The sequence below is a fragment of the Protopterus annectens genome, chromosome 13.part0, assembly GCF_019279795.1.
Source record: "Protopterus annectens isolate FY-2018-M chromosome 13.part0, PAN1.0, whole genome shotgun sequence".
Classification (NCBI taxonomy): domain Eukaryota; kingdom Metazoa; phylum Chordata; order Ceratodontiformes; family Protopteridae; genus Protopterus; species Protopterus annectens.
In genome coordinates, this window is record NC_056747.1 from 294,152,463 (window position 1) to 294,173,033 (window position 20,571).

The window sequence follows — 20,571 nt, forward strand, 5'->3', positions numbered from 1 at the left end:
AGGCTTAAAATGGCCCATAGGGGCAGTTAGCCTAGTACTAATCTATGAGGTATGAACCTATGAAGGACTTCATCTCTAAATTAAGCAGCATGATGCAATATCTTCCTTTAAATGGGAACAAGATGGCTAGATGGGTATTTACAAATTCAACCCTGGATTGACAAGCCTAAACCTTAGCAAAAAAAGGAGAAACTAATAGCATGTACCGGCAAGGCATAAACAGTCGCAAGACTCACTTGCCATGTATTTCCTATGATATTGCAAAACAGGACAACATGTTTTATAACTTGGAAAAATACTACAGGTTTTTAGCAAATGATGCAAGACTAGACTTCTATAAAAACATAAGGTTAATTTCAGAGAAATATACTGCATTTCTATTGCAAGCAGGAGAAGGAGAGAGGAAAGTAGAGAAGTTCATCAAGGTGATTTTGGTTATACTGTAGCCTTTATGTATAGGGTTATATTACTGCATATATGAACAGGAATTACAAAAAAGGATGGGTTAATAAAGATAGCCTAGTATACACCTATGAACCTAACAACCACTAGGGCCCTTATAAGCTTAATGCTATAACACAAATGTGACCCACAAATTTAACTTCTATAGGGGATTATTTACCATCTCTTGTTTAAAACAACGGTGTTAGACCGGGGTGAATTGCCAATTACCCATCCATTGGTCCAGGTTCAGCTTAAATAGGGACAGGGAGGAACTCTGCTTCAAATTTATATGGAGTCTGTTCCAGAGAACGGGAATTCTCTGAGGAACAAATCTGTTTCTCTAACATGTCCTATTTATGTTGCAAACAAAATTCAGGTATTTTAATCTAATAGTTTAGTTCTGATGCTGTTTTTTTGGATGTGCAAAATGTTCATTAAATTAGGGTCCTGGGATGCCTTGTATGCCAAACAAATATCACATCTCAGAAGTCTGTATGATGCCAAGTAAAGAGACAGGGCTTTGAGGTAGTCAGCATAGGACACTGTTTTTACTACCTATATTCTTTTTGTAAGAAATCTTTGTGGACATCCTAGTTGCTGCATGTCTGGTCAGGTACCTATTAAATAGACTCATTTTGTGCATTTCTGTGGTTATTTGGTGAAGTTGTTTTGTGCACATTTGAAGCCTGTTCTTTTTTGGATTTTTACATACTGAAGGGGGCATTATACTTCATGAAGGGTCTGATGAGGGTTTAGTACAGAGGTAATGATGACCTCTCTGGACCTAGATGCCATGTTTTTGCTTAAATAAACTGAGGAACATAGAAGGATTTTTTTATTACCTTGGACACATGTTGGTCAAAGGCTAGGTTAATATATGTATGAGTTCCCACATTCCTGACTAATGAATCAACTTTTAGGGGTGTTTTATTGATGACATAGTTACCCAGGGTGACCAAATTCCCAAAAGGTACTATAATGCTTTTCTTGACATTGATTTTTAAGGTTTTAAGCCATGGCTTTGGCATCAAATGTTTTTGTTAGATCATCCTGACGGATGTTCTCAGCTTGGGGGGGATTTCAATGACTCCTCAAAGTTTGAAATCTTCTGTCACATTTGTTAGCCAAAGGCTTTTGATGTTGGCTTTGACATTTCAGAAATAGATGCCAAACAGGAGTGGGTCTAGCACAGAGCACTGGGGGAATCCACTGGTGACCAGCCTCTTTGTGGAGGTGGCCTCACACATTCTAACCTCTACTGTTCTAGCAATCATCCAGCTATCTAGCCGACTTGTTATAAAGGGTTTATATTCTCAGTTCATGTGTTTGTGGAGCTGCTTGTTTTACCGCGGTATAAAAGATCAGGAAGGGTTGGGTTCTTAATGACACAAAAGAGAAACATACATCTCCAAGTAGGAGTCTATAAGAGACAGGCTTAATTAGGCATAGGTTGATGCCCTACTTTCTTCTTCTTTCATTTTAAACTTCAGTATTATATATATATATTCTTCTCCAGTACTAAAACATTACACAAGTGTAAACTGACTAGGTGACAGTAGAAGAGCTTTGCTGTACTCACAAGGTTTGAGTAATTAACTCTCACTAGAGTGCAACGATCCTTTGGTTATCTCTGCCCTTTTACTATCACTACCTATCTACACATGCAATAATCAGGGACCATGACAATTTAAGAAAGGTATCACAGGCAACAACAATGTTAAGACTGATATAATAAATATTGCAATACAATATAGGAAATATCTAGAAAACATGTGTAATACATGGATTAATATTCTAACTATATGTTACTAAAAGATGACGACTCTTTGGAGAAAATGGTGATGCACTGCTTCAACATCTTCAGTTTCAAGTATAAGGAATGGCATTGCAGGCTCATGTTCACACATGCATTTGCACACGCATGCTCACACAAGAACCATGAAGGATATCACTACCTTGAAGAGCAGAAATGATGTTGCAGAAACACTCCAAGTAAAGGCTTTTTTTTTTCTATGCTTGTTAAATACACCCAGAAAATTATTCCTGCACCTGCAGCACCATGTAAAGTCAGGTGACACAACAGTAGAAAACTAGTTAGGTGATGAAATGATCCCCAGGAACACAATAAGCTACCATCACACTCCTCTTACATTTTGAATTATCCAGGTTAAAAGAAAAAGTGACAACTTACATGAGCTCTTCCTGAACACAGTTGCATGCATGAACTTGAAAAACCTTTCTGCATAGAAGCTCGGTCTGTGTACTGATACGCTATCCTGTTTAAGAAAGAAAACCATAACTCGGTGAAAAACATTTTTTATTCAAATGCAGTGCAGATATGTCATTTGAGAAAATGCACAGATCTTTAGAATCAACACCAAAGTACAGGTAGTTAGACATGCAAATAATCTCCATCTCCCAGTGGTTTGGAAAACTTACTGCCACGGATGTACCTTATGTCAGCATCATGCTGCCCCCCACACACACCCACAATGCACTGTCTAAAGCAGTAAGTTATTACTAAAGATAACTCGGGTGGTTCTTACCATAAAACCACAATGAGATTATGTGGTAACTCGATCTTAAACAGACCGAGCAGTAAGGACAAATGTTACTTACTGTATAACTCTTTGCACGTGGCTGATGGAAATGGCCACGTTTAGCTTTAGCTCATCATTCCATACCACACTTGTATAGGGAAAGGTTCAATATTCACTTTGGGTTCCTGAAATCCATCTCAAACCCTGAATACATTAGCATACAGTGACTATATGTATGACACAGCAGCCTATATCATACAACTGTACAAAGGCAGCATACATTTACTAAAGCATGCTAATTGGCATACCTCATGAAAATAAAATTTTGAATGAAACACAGTTTCTGCTCACTTTGATAATCACTTTAAGAATATCTTGTAAGAAATGCACTCTGCTTTTCTTTTAATTATATAATGAGTCTATTGTAAGATTACAAAATAAACTAACATTGCACCTAAACACAGACATAAATATATATGCTGTGGTGTATATCTTTAACACACACACACACACACACACACACACACACACACACACACACACACACATATATATATATATATATATATATATATATATAAGTATATACAGAAACATATCCACATTTAATGTGACATTTTAGGTCTCACTCAGTTGCTCAGTTGAATCATATCCTGAGTAAATCAAAAAGTGAATGCTATACAATCAGAAATGGACTTTTGTGTAAATGTCAAATGTAAATATATAGTATGTGCAGGACTGAGTGTAGCCCTGTTGTGTTTGTGTGTTGTACAATGAAAGTGTCTAGTATGTTTGAAATGCTGTTGTGTATAGTATAGTGCATGGTGTGGTAGTAATTGTGCATGCCTGTGTGCTCTTAGATTTGTGAATATGGAATAAGATGTTTGGTGTGGTACGCAAAGTGCATCTCTGAGATATAGCCCAATAATCTCTATACCATTTCCCATGTCAATGCTGACTACACAGTTACAATATAAATGCATAGATGTGATGTGACATGTCCTACATGAGGGATGCAGAAGCCATGAGTTGGTGTGGGACAGTGTTTGCACAACTGTACGGATGTATGTCATTTTTGTAAGATACTAAGAAATGCCACTGGAATTAAATCAGTTAAAAGGTTTATACTGTAATATGACAGTTTATGAAGTGTGAACTTCAATATTTGTTACTTAGTATAAAAAGCTTGTCCATAACGAGAGCATATCAGGTAGAAGAATGCCTATGTTTGGATTATCATAGAATCATAGGAGGCCACTAGGTTAACAGCCCCAGGGCCCTTACAAGCCTAGCCAAGTTCAACCCACTGTCTTCTACTAAACCTTGTTCCTCCTTTGCATGTACTGTTCCCACAACTCCCATTTTTTCGTACGTAATTTGCACTTACCTTTGACTCAAGATCCCAACTGCAATTGGTTTATCTGTGTTACTATATTCACTACTACTAGTAAGGTTGGTTTACACTTTGATTTCCATTTTCTAGTAATTGCTTTTTTGGCAGCCACCATAATTAGACTCAGCAAGACCTAACTATGCCTAGGCAATTCCGATTCTGTATCATAGCTCAAAAAAGTTGCAGAAGACTAAAAGTTGAGGCAAAATACAGACTTTGGCACATATTATTGCAAAAAAAGTAGTATTTCTTTATGTAGCAGGGAAACAGTGTAAATCTTGCCCATCCCTTCTGCAGCTGACCTGTGGATTCTCCAAAATGCAGTAGAACAAGCAGTGAGGTTGTTAATTCTTGCTGGCAGTAGTGAATATATGTGACTAGAAAACCAGTAGGATGACTACAGTGATTTTTGGTCACTGTCCTTTGGAGTGACATGTCCACTGTCAGATTGTGGTGTGGTTTCACTGTATGACATGGCACTGCACTGCAGCAGACAGAGATAAGGATGGCCACTGACGCAACACTCACTAGCCTGCTCTCTGGTGACTCCGGATCTAACAGATGAAGGGGAAGACAACAGTGAAATCAATTTCCATATAGCTTGTTCCAGTGGCATCAAAAGGAGCTATTATGAATTAAGCTTTCTTCTTTTCAAGAACAGAGGTGTGGCTGAGGACAATGAAGTTTCTTAGAACGAGGAAACTGTGCAATTATAAGGGTGAGAAAGTGATACTGGGCACAATGCTGCCATAGAGAAATACAGGATTCAAAGCAACACTTGATGGTACAGAGGTTCTCAGAGAGCAGAGCTGTAGGTACACTGTAAATTGATACACAAACAACATGGACAAGGTTTTCACTTGCAATCAGGGACCATCCAGCACAGTGGCTCACTGTAGCCATGGAAAAGAACCCAGGGATGGTCACAAAAACAAGTGTGTATGAAATTATAAGGGTGTGCCCTATATATATATAGGGGGCAGAGAAAGAAGAGAGGCAGGGAGATAAGTATCTTGGTAAGGGAAGATCAAAAGCACTGCTCCCTGTTGTGAGTGTTGTACAGCCAAACATAGAATGTAAAACTTGCACACAATTTGTGGCTGTGTACTAAACACACACACACACACACACACACACACAAAATGTGTGGCTGCGTACTAATGACATGCTATCAAGAGGAATACATAGCTTGCATACATCACTAATGCCAGAAACTGCTTGACTGATCCCACATCACCTTGACTGGTCCCAGACACTCTGGTTACCCTGCTCATCAAATCACAAATGTATCCATCAAAATTATGTAACTCTAGCAGGAGATCTCATAGATTTTCCAAATGCTGCTTAGTTTGCCCTGTCAGTTCAATGATGTCTGTGTTAATTGCTATAAAATCTGTAGTTCAAGTTAATTACACAAGGTGACATGGATGGCACTGTTAAAGTGACTCTTTTGAGTACATACATTGCTGGTCAAATGATTCAGAAAGATGAAATACATGACTTCAGAAGACGAAATGCAGACTTGCAGATGACCACATGGCTGGGGCCTTACCTGAATAAAAAGTTGAAAAGAAGAATATTATGCAGAAATGGGCAGAAGAGCTGTCATTCCACAAGTTGTGATCATGCACGCAGTAGACAGATTTCTACACTGGCCAGATATGCTAGACAACTGACAAGTTTTTGAGATGAAAGTTGAAAATTCTTGAAACAATATGATGCCAATCTACAGCTGAAGCAGAGGTGTATTGAAATAAGAAACAAAACTGTAGCAAATTATTGACAAAAGACAAACTGAACAAGTGGTTTAATTGGAAGACAAAGCACATAGATGAAATTTGTATCTGAAATGAATTCTGGAGGGAGAGGAAGGTACGGATTGTTTTCAATTTGGGAAAACTAACATGCTGTAGTCCACTAATTCTGCTAAAACAACAATGGAGACCAAAAACTTATACAGGGTGCCAAGAAAAAAGCTGAGCAGCTAGTTAGAAAACTTCTGGTGATATTAGTTCAACTAGCTTCATGGAATGAAAAATATATACTGTAGCTGTTATGGCAGATTTGTCAACTTGAGAATCTTGTCTGCAACTGAGGTCAAGATAGTCGCACGTTTTCAGAATCTGCTTTGCTTCAGAGACTGCAACTTTTAGAGATTTAAGAAATGTTGTGTGTATAAGATAAAGCATAAACTGGTACTTACAGTAGTGTTAAATGTGTTTTTCTTGTATGAAGTGCAAATGTTCACCAATGTACAGTCAATGGATAATATATAAGGATTGCCCTCGTGTTACATTGTGAAATAATGGATGCTGTTGGGCAAATCTCTTCTCAGCTTGGAACGGAGATGAATTCGGAGAAAGAGAAAACAAATGTGATGAACAGACTGAGAAAAATAGAGGTTAGGTATCTGTGTGGTCCCTTGAAAATGCAAAATGGCATGAGAGATTTTCTCTTATACATGTAAAGTGTTTAAATAAATATAGAATATCATTTGCTAACCAATGAAAACAGACCTAAGAACTGATTACTAGACAGGAGCATGTTGTGGTAATCAGGTTGTGTCATGCATTTGTGATGCAGAAGTATAGTGTACTCCTATAATTTATTTATATTCAAAGTAGTGATTTAACCTGTTACAGTCTGTGTTACTGCTGTAAGGGACAAACACAATGTTAGTGCTATTTTATACATTTACTAAGTAACTAAAATCATGTAGAAATAACTAACATTATAATCTCACTGGAGATTAGGCACAGGATGACAATTACACTTTAATGTCCAGTTTTGTATTACTTTTGAAGCCTGCCTTACTTTTGGATACGTGTCCTCCTATACTTGGTTAAAGTCAGAGAATCCTTGGTTATTTTGAAAGGTGAGAACTTAAAAGACTATGATCCAGTCTGTTAATATGGGAATAACTTCATTACTTGTGTTTAGTAAGGTTGGATTACTCAATGTGCTGCATTAGCAAATAAATACATTAGTAGAAATGTATTTAAGTACTTCAGATTATGTACATGAAGAAATGCAATATACACAGTTATACTGTCACAAAAACATGTAAAGAATGAATATACTACTTAATCCATTTAAGATGCATATACACATTTAATAATTTGTAGTTTGTTGGTATTGCAAAGACTTTCATAAGAAGTTATTGCTTAGTTTTTACATGTTTTTGAAGAGTGTCTTATTTCACAATATGTTTGCTAAAGGATAATTCAAAATTAAGGTGATGATTAAAGATGAATGTTTGGGGAATTTATTCTGATCCAGACGGGATTTTACATTGAGGAGATGTACTGAATCAGAACTGGATTTTTTGAAATAGACTGTCTGCCCACATGCTATGGCATCATACCATGACAAGTGTAGTGTATGTCTAGATTAACACAATAAAGGCGCTTTAATTATTCGCGTCATTGTATTGAAGTAATTAGACAGACTGGACCATTAGAATAGAGGAAAATTAAAGATATAGCTGATAAATGCTATTGTTAAGTCTATAAAACACGTTTCTTTTCTGTATATATCAGGCTGTATAATTAATAAGAAGTGGACAATCAGAGGGGATTGTGTAAAAGTGATGATAAAAAGGAATGTTACACAACACTGAAGGGCTGCTAGCAACACTGCTATCAAGCCATTTTGTTGCACTCCTGATACTTTTAATACTTAATTTATCACTGAAATTAAACAACATTGGAGTTAGACTAATTAGGAATACCATAACAACTTTAATAACAGAGCATTCATTGTTTCTGTAAGAGTGACATATGATTTTGTAGAACATTTCTGAGTAAGAACATACCCCCAAAATACATAAAAATAAATAAAACATGACATTTAAAGAGAAGCTAAGGCACAGCTCAAAACTGACTACAGTGCATAAAAGCATGGAAGCACAACTGAACCTCATCCTGTCTTCACTACACTGACATCACACAGGCGCGCGCACACACACACACACACACACACACACACACACACACACACACACACACACACACACGCACACCAATAACCTTTGCTATGCCCCTTTCCACAGTCCCCTTACTTGTTATTCACTAACATTCTCAACAATGAAGAAAGGAGAAAATCCCCACTACAACAGAGACGGGTCTGGCACACAGTGATGCCACACTCCATGCAATGCAATAGGATAATCTCTGTAGAACAATAAGAGTGAGTTAATGTGTTCAGGTATTACGATCCGACAAGAGTCCCCTCAGTCTACTGTAGGAAAGCCAAGTTTGCCATACCTTTTACACTTCCACAAGCTTCTGACAATAACCACTTTTTTTTTTTTTTTTTTTTAAATACGAGAACCTGCTCCTCAGATTTCAAAATAATTTCTCTCTGGTAAGAAGCTACACAAAGTTCACAAGCATTCACACAACAGATGTGACTCAATGAAGCATCTTGCCCCAAGAGAAGGCAATTTTAGAATCAAGAGGTTTATGAATATGTCTATAGTGCAACAGTAAAACATTCTCATACAAATAGAAAGATGTAGAACTCATAAGGCGTGAAGCATCATTATCTATGTATCTAGGCTTCTAGCTCTTTACCATACATCCCTGATATGACCACAAAGGTTTATGTACATTTTAAATATGATGGTATTCAGGAAAGATGACCTACTAAAATAATACTGACCCCATCATGGACAAGTGCCTTCCATGTGTGTTCCAACTTCTTAATCAACCTAAAGACAAAAAAAGAAAACAGTTAAAGACTGTACTTAATCCAAACTGATACAACTCTAATACCACATGAAGACATTTGTGAGCAATGTATGTCCCCCTTTAAATAGTGTAACATTTTTTAATAACTCAGCTCAAATATTTACCATTACTCACAAGGAAAAATAAAAAAAATCTAGAAATTATAGGCTTGAATAAAAATCTTGATTAGTCAAATCAAGCCCCATAAAACAACAAATTATATAACTAAGTAAAAAAACTGTAACATACCAGGGAAGGATATTTTATTTGAACATTAGCACATCTTGCTGCAGAAAATAAATATTTTAAAAATTACATGTAAAGGTACATAAGCTAATGCTGCGGTAGCATTGTCGCCTCACAGTAAGACGTTGTCCTGTTCGATTCTCAGCTAGAGCGTCTTCTGTGTGGAGACATGCATGAATGGGCGTACCTTCGTTGAAGGTTGTGTGTCAGGGTTGGCAACTCGGCACGTAAAAAATCTACTGACAATCATTAGCGGACCGGAGTTCCGCTGTGGCGACCCCTAACTGGGAAAAGCCGAAACACACAACAACAACATGTAAAGGTACATAAAAGGAATGCCTGTGGGTGCTAATATATTTATAATAGCAGAAAATGTCACCTTTATGGAGAATCATATCTGGGTTCTCTGGTCTAATGTCTTAGAAGCAATGTAGCTCTTATCCTGAACAAAAGATCCATACCGGTCCTTTACACAAATCAGATGCATATATATATATATATATATATATATATATATATATATATATATGTAGGCAGTTGCACTGTAAAACCTTGTGCAAAACCTGATCTGCTAATATATACACAAGGCAATATTATAAACACCACATGACATTTCTCAGAAAAATTAAGCACTTTGGTAAACACTGCACTTAGAATGTTACTTAAGGGCCAAGGACATGCATGTCACTTTGCTCTGTATGTTACAGCTGTGTCAGGCACTTTCCTTGTCAAAAGTGGGGTATTCTGTGATGTTATACTTACAACGAATGAACATGAAACTTATGGATACACGTGTATCATTTTTAGCTATGATGTTAATGCCAGCATATATACACATATGTACTCTGCATATACTTCACTTCACCAACTCAAACATAGTATATATTCATCTTTTACTCAATGATATCCTATTATATCAACCCCAGTACAAATATGTACCATCTATGTATTGCATTTTCACATACGGAACATATGTCAAAGACTCACAATTTACACAAAAGGAATATTAGGAATCACTGCAGACTATCACATATTAAGACCTGTGCAGGCCTGTATTTTGTGCATGCAGCTGCAAGGCCTATATTTTGTGCATGCATGTACACATGGCAATATCTTAAACGCCATTTCATACTTTAAGTAAAACATGTAAATCGTTAAGGAAATAGCATTTGGACACTCAGATAAACTCTGAATCTTTATTGTCACTTTAGGTGTTACAATAGCTGTATGTTGAAGATGCATGGCCCATGTTCCCCTTAACAATTCTAGGATTATTTGTGCTGACAAATTTTCAGTAACAGAAAATGTAAATTTTATGAAGAAGTAGAAATGACTTTTAGCTCTGATGTTATAATAAAACAACTGCGTCGATCTCCACAATGAACAAGCTTTAGTGGTTATAGAAAAATATCGCATGGTTTCTGATACCTTAGCTGAAAATCCTTTACACCAGCCATATATACTGATGCTCACAGGTGTTACACATTCCAGAAATAGCTCTAACTGTGAAATTTCTGTTGAGATTTAGCTCCTAAAATATAAAACTGCCCCTATTTTTTTTTTTTACATAACTCACAGGAAAAATTAAATATGTTCATAGGTTCACAGGTGTGTACTAGGCTAATGGCCCTGGAGCCTTTACAAGCCTAGCCCCTAGGATTACCCTGGCATCGTGCCACCCAACGTTAGTTCCCAGTGCCTCTGTCGAGTAAAGCCACTGGAGTGATCCCTGGAGTGAATTTTCTATTTCCCATCCACTCATCAAGATTTCTCTTGAAGACGGCCAGTGAGGTGCTCTGCTTGACATGCATGGGAAGTCTATTCCGCAGCATGGGCAGTCTCTGGGTTATTAACCTGTCCCTCCAGCATGTTCTGTTGATTGTGGTAATGAGGTTGAGGTCTCTGGAGCATGTGGTGCGGAGGAATTGGGATTTCTTTAGCTGTAATATTTCTAACAGACCTGGGTCAGACATGGCTTTGTAAGTCAAGCAGAGATCGCCTCTTAGTAGACAATATGAGACAGAGAATAACTGGGTTTTTTTTAGTCTGTCCATGTAGGACATGTGTTTAAGGCGTAGGATCCTCTTTGTGAGGTACTTTTGTGGCCTCTCCAGCTGTTGCAGGTGTCTAGTGAGGTACATGCCAATGGGGCATTATACTCGATGACTGGTCTAATGAGGGAAGAGTAGAGAGAGATGATGACCTCTTTCTTCCTGGATGCAAAACCCTTGGTAATGAGATGTGCCACATAGAAGGACTTTCTGACTACAGTGGCAATGTGGCGGTCAAAGGAGAGGTTGCTGTCAACCTGTGTTCCCAGATCTCTTATAATGCCTTCAGTATTCAGTGGGCTCCCATCAATGTGGTAATTAGTGGGAACTGGGTTTTTTCCAAAGGGGATGACAGTGCATTTTTTGGCAATATGCTTAAGGCCATGGTTTCGACACTAGTCATTGGTCTCAGTGAGGCCTTTTTGTAGGATTTCTACATCACTTGGGGAGATAATGGCTCCCAGCTTGCAGTCTGTGAACTTGGTCAGCCAGAGTCCCTCCATGTTGGCCTGGACTTCTGAGAAGTAGATGCCAAACAGGAGAGGACCCAGGACTGATCCCTGTGGGAAACCACTCGTAACTGGTCGGCAGTCTGACTTGGAGTCTGCTACTTTCACACTGTGGGTTCTATCTGTGAGACAATTTGCAATCCACCTAATGATATAGGGGTTAATGCTTAGTTTGCTGAGTTTATCAATAATTCCTGAGTGAGGAATGGTATCAAAGGCCTTGGCTAGATCTAGGTAGGCTGTATGAACTGCCTTACCCTCATCCACAGCTCTGGTGACGGACTCAAAGAAGTCAACCAGGTTCAGCAGGCATGAGCTACCTTTCATAAAACCAAATTGCATGGGATCTAGAGTTTCGAGATTCCCTATATCTTTGTTAATTAAGTCGATAATGATGCGCTCCATAGCCTTACATATCAGATTCATCAGGCTAAGGGGACAATAATTTCCAGGGTCTGTAGTCACTCCCCTTTTATAGACAGGGATGACTGTAGCAGTGTGCCATTTGGTAGGGACAAAGCCTGATGTGAGGCTGTGAGTGAACAGGGCACACAGATGTGGTGCCATTTCACTTTGTAGTTCATGTAGAAGACAGACAAGGATATTGTCAGGTCCCACTGAAGCTGTATTCTTGGCCTTGGACAATGCAGCTTAAAACTGTGCTGCAGTAATTCTGGGTGCCTGGCATTCTTCCGGTATTGTGAATGGTCCTTTGGGGGGGGGGGGTAAAGTTGGCACTGAATCTGTTGGCCAGTATGTTGGCAATATCTGTTGGGTACCATTTGTCCAGTAACTCAGAGTAAATCTGGGTATTGCCATGGAGATTCTTGATACAACTATAGAAGGCTTTGTGGTTGTTTTTATTGTCTGTCACAATTCTGCCTTCATAGTTGGCTTTAGAGGTTTTGATGAGGGATCTCAACTTTTTGTTGAGGCTAATAAAGGAGTCTTTCCAGTCTTGAGACTTCACCTTTTTCTGCAACAGTTTCTTCCTTCTGTTGTAGAGTTTATTAATAGCAGGGGACCACCAGATTGGCTTCCTTTATTTGGAGGAGAGTGTCTTAGTTCTGTTGGGTATGGCTAGTTCCATGCATATATATATATATATATATATATATATATATATATATATATATATATATATATACACGTGTTCGTACAGTGCATTGGTGCATGATTCGGCAGTCATGCATCTATTTTCCATTGGCATGGGTGCCGTGAAGTTAGCCACCTCTGTTTTTAGGAGCCCAAAGTCAGCTTTGGAGAAGTTTTTCATGGTGGTTACCTTTGCGGGGAGTGTGGGTGAGATGTGGATTTCCATGGTGATTAGTTTGTGGTCGGATCTATCCAGGGAGGAGTTGACTATTGCCCATGTTAGTAATAACCAGTTCAAGGATGTTGCTTCCTCTAGTGGGGGTAAGAATGAGCTGATCCAGGCCATTGGAAATTATGAATTTCAGGAAGAGTTGGGCCAGTGCATTGGTGCATGAGTAGTTTTCCCAGTTGATGGAGGGGTAGTTGAAGCCACCCAGTGTGGGAGTGTTGGGTTGGAGCCTAATAGTTTCCAGGTGCTTTGGAACATGGAGCAAGAGTCTTGGGACATGATTCGGGACCTATAGCAGGCTACAACCTGAATCGCCGTCTTACCAAATGTTAGTTGTACTTGCAGTATCTCAGATGTATAGGAAGAAAAGAAAAACAGGCTTGTGGTTTTATAGAATAAATGCCCTCCAGGTAATTTGCAGAAGTATTTATCATCAGATCTTCAGTGAATGACTTTATTAGACCAACTATGTTAATGTTGAAAAACAAAATATATAACCCCCCCCCCCACTAGGAAGAAAAACTGTTCTTATTTTGCAAATGAAATGCCATCTTTATGATTTCCAATATTTTTTGGTATGTGATAGCCATTCATGGAATCAGGCAGTGTTTCAATGGAAGTATATAATCATTACAAACACTTCACTACATTCCCAGCAGGGCCGGCCTTAGGCACAGGTGAACTAGGCGACTGCCTAGGGTGCCGTAAAGGCCGGCATCATAAAGGGCGCAATTTCATTACTTGTATCTCTCCACTTCTAAGCATTGCGCCCGGCCCCATTTTAGCATTGCGCCCTCCTCCACTTATGCAATTCATTCACAGCACATAGAACGGCCCCACCTACAGTGCTATTCCATTCCCTCCCTCCCCATGATGAGTTTCAGTGGCTGCTCTTGTTTGGCATTATTTAAAGCATCCAATCAGTGATGCTTTCATACCACTGACGTCCCTGGCTACTGCTTCAATCCAGAGTATATAATGCAGCTCATGCCCGCCTCTCATTCCTTTCTTCATTGATGAGATAGAGGCGGGCGTACCTATTGGCTGTCATTACTTCCTGTTCCTGATCTGATCTGTGGACTGTCTGGACAGCGTGGATTATCAGCAGACTGGCTCCCTGTACAACACGCGGGCTACCAAGTGCGATTTTCACTTTTTTTCTGCATGACTCCTCGTGTCTCTTGTTTGCTTCCCTTGCTTGGCTTGGCTTTTGAAGGTAAGTCGATTCAGGCAGCAGAATGTTTGTAAGAAAAATGTTGGCAGTAGAACTAGAAGGGATCTGTCTGGATTTTGAAGGGATCTGTCTGGATTTTTCGAATATTTAAAAAATCCGCACATGTTAGTACTATTTCAGTGATGTTTGGACTGCTATTACAGGCTGTTTTAAATAGTATTACCTTTGTAGTGTAAGCTGTAAAAAAATAAATAAGGTCTTAAAACGATGATTCATATCAAATTAGATTGCAGGGTGCACTGGGTCTATAGAGGTGAAGGGAAGCAAAGCAAAGGTTACCTTGTGCACACATTTTGATCTCGCTTACAAATCGCAGGCCGGCTTAAATCACCGATGCAGAGTTACACACTGATCCTTATGATATTTGGCCCCAGTTGCCTGGGTCCGGACAGTGCCTTCTGATAGGGGAAGGAGCAGACGAGCAGTGCACAAGATGTGGTTCCACGTTTTTTTTTTTTTTGTGTATTCCAGCTAAACTGGTGTGGGGGGGTGCACTGTGGTTAATAGATACCTAGCTACCTAGGTACTAGATACCTAGATAGCCTGATATTCTCCAGGTAGCTGTAGTCCCAGATCTTAAAGGCGCTGCTTTTGAAACCTCGGGGTCCTATTCCTGAATTTGGAGTGAATGTACGCATGCATGAGGTGTAAGTTAGAAGGTGTAAGAAATGCAACAACAAAAAAAAAAAAAAACATTTTGATGGAAAAACTAAGCTAGAGAAGGGTGCTGCTGAGATGAAACTGTTGACCACCTTCTTGTGGCAGTGTTTTGTGTGTTAAACTTGCTGTTTTACTTGAATGCTGATATTTTCCAAGCTGGTATTTTCTATCATTATTATAACTACCACCGAAGATTGGTAACTGAGCTTTGTGCTACAGACATTGGCTAAACAATGTAAACTACCATTTAAAATGTCTTGTCTCAGGAAAACTGAGCAGTTCATTGTCAAACTCTATTATATGTAGCATTTCAAACCCAACATGTGGCTGCAATCCTTTTAATTGTGTGGGTGTGTACATGCATGCATATAAGTGCATATGTATGCATGTGCTAGTACAAGTGTTTCATCATTAAACTGATGCATTTTAGTACAATGTGGAGTATTTTTAATTCAGTAACACTTACACTTTCACATTTAAAATCTTGAATTAATAAATGCATAAAAGACAAAGCTGCATTATACTTACCATAACATTAGCACTGATGAAAATATTAGAGGAATCATATAACAATAATTTTAGAAGATATGAGGAAAACACAACAGTATGCAATGTAGAACAGCTGATGTACAGTGCAGAATTATTTAGATGAGTAAAAGAGAATGATATAGAACATTGCAGATAAGAGAGTTCCAAGGTGTTTTTGTGAATGCATAGTGGTATTATAAAATGCAGGGACGAGGTGTCTCCTTAGGAAGGGAGAGCAGTTTGTCAAAAAGGGAAGCTACTTAGCTTAAAGAAATTGTGAAAGCAGTGTGCATGAAAGTGAATATAAGGACCGACTTCCATAAATTAAGTCATAAAAAAATAGAACTTAGTGAGAGAAGTGGTAACCATTCCTCAAGTGAATGAGAAATGCTGTGTTCCTGCTCTGGGTTGGCTGGGTTAGCTTAGCGTAGTAGCGTTTAGTTATGTAAACTATCTTTCCTGTTTTCTGTAGCAGTTTGTTTTTCACTGTCTGTCATAAATTTTTTTTACAAATCAACTGCAGAGTCTGACTAACCTGTACTGAGTGGTGACAGATATTTGAATATCCTACAGAAAATGCACACTAAGACAATCTAAATTAACAGCTAAACTGTCTCTGATTAGAATGCTTTGATGGTCTGCAAACGTTGCATGCAGTATCTTTAAAGATAGTGCAGCTAGCTAATGTGCCTACTGGAGTCTGAAATTAAAAGCTACGTTAGACCAAAGAACAATCTGATATGAAAACTGCTGCATAATGTCAGGGTTAAGAACTCCATTCTTATTTGTTTAATGTTTTTCCTAATTATATGCAGAATGTTGATAAACAAGCAGCTGTCAAAACTTTTTCTTTTTTCAGGAAGTTTAAAAACAATCCATGTAGTAAAGGAAAAAAAACATAGCTCAGTGCACCAGGAATCTTGTTATATGCTTTCTTGCATAGTAAACGTATACAGAGGGTTTGCGGAGTGCATTTAACCACTGGAGGTGATGTCCCTTTATGCACTGTATCAGACAATTTGTTATGTTGATGGGCTGATACCAGTGATTTTCTGCTGACACGTGATCTGTTTCTTATGGGCATTACATAGGTGTCGACTACTGACATTGTTATTGCTGTTGTAATTTAATTTGTAAACATTACCTGGACAGAGTATTACCATGTTTTTTTCTAATTCCTTTAGTTATCATTGTGCATTGGGAAGTATGAGTATTTTTTTGACTTTCTTAGCCATACAGTCTTGTATTACACTTGAAATTGGTACTTACCTGGGGTACTTACTAAGTGAAGTGAGACTTAATAATGAACAGTTTTAAATTTCCTAATGCTATGATTATTTTGATTCCTGAGTATGGATTTACTGATTTTTCACATGATGTAACACAGAATAAAAGCAGTATATCAGAGTGGTGTGGTTCTATACAAAGAAAATAGAGAAAGGTATAGATCTTGCACATTTCAAACATTATTTGAATGTACGGGTAACTGCAAATTGACCCCTGGTTTAGCAGTCTTGTTCTTGGCTGTGGCAAAATGTAAATATTCTGCTCATTTTGATTTTTATTTATTTTATTTTAAATTTGTTGACTGGGATAGTCCGACTGGATACATACCCACTGTCAGCAGAGGCCCCGGGAGAAAAGCTCCAAACTTAAAGACAAGCAAGTTACAGTATATGCACAAACATATTGTATTAACATACAAGTTAGTCTCACATTTCAAGCTTATGAAGAATACAGTTTGTATACAGAAATATATACAAATATGTTGGTCGCTTATCAAACCTATAGGTGTAGCTTGTATACAGAGTATCTGCAAATATATTAGTTTCTCTTTTCAAACCTTAGTGTAAGAGGGTAGTTGCTATGAATAAAATTGCAGGATTATGGAAGTGGATGAGTCTTTAGTCAGGGTAAGAGCAAGGACATAATCAGTCTGTTTTAAAATACTAGTTTATATTTTTTTGAACTGATTAAGGTAGGGGATCACAGTAAGGTCAGATGGGAGCGAATTCCTGGTTTTGCCTACTGAATTAGGGTAAGTTAGAGTAACTGGTGGTTAACAATGTCAAAGGCCTTGGAAAGATCGAGAAACAGGGCAGAAGATAGATTGTTACGGTTGGAATTCATGTCATTAGAAAAGGAGAGGATGTCCCGGTAGTGGTGCTGCGGTAGCGTTGTTGCCTCACAGCAAGACATTGTCCCGTTCGATTCTCAGATAGAGCATCTTCTGTGGAGGCATGCGTGAATGGGCGTGCCTTCATTGAAGGTTGTGCGTCAGGGCTGGTAACTCGGCACGTAAAAATCCACTACCAAACATTAGTGGACCAGAGTTCCGCTGTGGCGACCCCTAACCGGGATAAGCCGAAAGACACAACAATAACAAGAAAAGGAGAGGCTGGCTGAGGTGGTACTATGCTGTGGTCTAAATCCATGCTTGTAGTTGGGCCAGAAGACTATTTTGAATAAGTTAGTGTAAGAGTTGTTTACGGATACACTTTTCCATAATTTTAGCCAGAGGGGAAAGGATAGCTACTGGTCTATAGTTTTGTCAGCTCAATGGAACTGCCACCTTTACGGATGGGTATGCCATGGGATATTTTCTGGATAGAGGCTTCAGTTATGGTTCTGCTTATCATGTTTTAAAACTTGGGTATACTACATTAAAATGTTTTGTTGTAAAGGTTCAAAACAGTGATCACAATGTTCTTTTACAGTCACATTTGTTACCACTTCTATGTTTAGTTGGGTGATTGTCGGAATCACACCATCTCCCTGAAATGCCAATACCTTGCTGTTCAACAAACTCTGTGATGGTTCCTGTTTACTTTGCTCTGTCAATTTTCTTCAAACAAATATAGGGATCATTCCAACTGCAAAGTCTTTCTTGATAGTCTTGTTTTAGGGGAGGCTTAGTTGACAGACTTTTCTCTGCTTCAAAACTAAGTACTAACTGCAAGGACACTGCATGTGAGGAGAGTACAGTGGTATCTCAATCTTCTGAAATGACAGTTCATAGCCTCTAAAACATGTTCCTTATCCTCACTAGCCCTCTTTAAGAGGAACCTGGACAACTGGATGGGAGACGGAAAATACACCCGTGGGATCCCACCTGTGTCCCAGCTGTTGGACAGGAAAACAGGTGCTGACTTTGTGTGCGCATGGGTGAAATTCTTGTCTAGGCTTTAGGGCCTCCATGCCAGTAGCCTAGTATCCTATAATCATGTAAATCACTTCACTGGTAGCACAACTGAGTTGCCATAAACAAAGAGCTCGCCTTTGTTTACTCATTGCAGGACCAGAAACTCAAAATTAACTTTGCATTATACTTGAAGAGCTTCTTTACAGGATCTGTAAAGTGCAAGGCATGTGGTTTCTGAGTGCATATCATGAGAATGTTGTATGGGCACGAAGGAAAATAGTTTGCCATCAAGCCGGCTGTGACAGTCTTCTATTTAGCCCTGATTTCAAGTCGTTTACAGACTCTGTCAACAACTCACTAATGTGGTGTACTAAAGCACATCAGGGACATAACATTTCCTAAATGTTTTGGCAGACTAGCATTAATGTATGAGAAGTGTATGTGTGTTCATATTACAGTGAGGTTCTGAGGTGCACTTGGCATTGATGCTCCCCCACTGATGATCCTGTCAACTGATTTTTTTGTGCTGTACAGTATTGCTTGTTACTTTTTCGTCATCCATAGATTTTCAAGAAACTTGGTTACCTTGAACTTGACAGAAACCAACTGCTGAAATATTCTGAAGCTTCCAGTGCTCCAATGAATACAGCATCCTCTGCAATGAATCGGTAAACATTTTCATGAGAACTGAATAGCAAATTCCTGAAGCTGACAATGTAGGCACAATCCATTTGGACTGTAAATGAGATTAAAAAAGCCCCATCACGTCACTTTATGAACCAGTAGGGTGGTAGCATTCTAAATGTGTACAAGTAAATGAATAGTATGAGACGGGGGAAAGTAAATGTGCTCAATATGGGTATGCATGCTCTAGTTCCAGGTGCATGTTTCTTGATTTGAATTGGCTGTCTAGTGCCAGACATTGAGAAGCCTTGACAAAACTGTTCTGCTGGTCTACTTCATACATTTATGAAGCTGGCTGTAATACGTGTACTTAGTTATACAACCAGTTGTAGTTACAAGGCCTACTTGGGTAATTGCAAGACTTGGGTGGGTAGGCAGTTCTAAGAATTGAGAGGAAGTTTATGAACCCTGCAACTTCCATTCCTAACATCTCTGCCTTTACCAAAATTATTTTTAAAAGGCAGGCTGGAAAAGGTCCAAAGAAGCTTTCTGGTGCAGCAAATAGAAAAAGAAAGGCTGAAAGAGAATTGCAAGTGGCTAGCTTACGTGATTCAATGATGCGCTTTATGCAGTCTAGTCAGACATTAGACAGCAGTCAGCTTCAAGACAGGGACAGCGAAATGCTTCAAGAGGCAGATTTATCTGAGGTGCCAAGCAGTCCTTCCAGACAAGGTGAGAGTGACAGTTCCTGCCAGAGTCCCAGAGATGCTTTCTGTATGGTAGAAGTTGAGAATACTGGTACTGGATGTACAAATAATGACTATGAGTCAGAGTTGTATGCTAATGGCTCCAACCTTGCAGGTGGTAATGCTGAGTGTGACAGGGAATGTAGAGCTCCCTTAGTGTCTGAGCCATCCTTCCTCCATGACTCCATTTCTATGTGTTCAGAGCTAGGAGCAGCTTATGTATCTTAGAAGTATATGAGGAGGAATATAAGGAAGTAGATCCAGTAACTCACAAGGAAGTAGATAGTGACCCTGCTAAATGGCCATATCCCATGGATGACAAAGTTTGTTGCTTGTTAATTGCTGCAGGGCCTGTTTAAGTAATGAAACACAGTTTCCCTTATGATGATCACCACAAAAG

The 20,571-nt window shown here is 38.8% G+C and overlaps 1 protein-coding gene across 7 annotated transcripts in view; it reads right to left on the bottom strand.

Annotated features, from left to right (window-relative positions):
• PIP5K1C (phosphatidylinositol-4-phosphate 5-kinase type 1 gamma) overlaps positions 1-20,571 on the bottom strand; it is a 1,117,364-nt gene that overhangs the window by 139,426 nt on the left and 957,367 nt on the right. For all 7 annotated transcript variants that reach the window (XM_044053870.1, XM_044053872.1, XM_044053871.1 and 4 more), the window contains 2 exons: positions 9,040-9,088; positions 2,636-2,720 (listed from right to left, as the gene is read on the bottom strand). In XM_044053870.1, the coding sequence (XP_043909805.1) occupies positions 2,636-2,720; positions 9,040-9,088 (134 nt within the window). The remainder of the gene's footprint in view (positions 1-2,635; positions 2,721-9,039; positions 9,089-20,571) is intronic.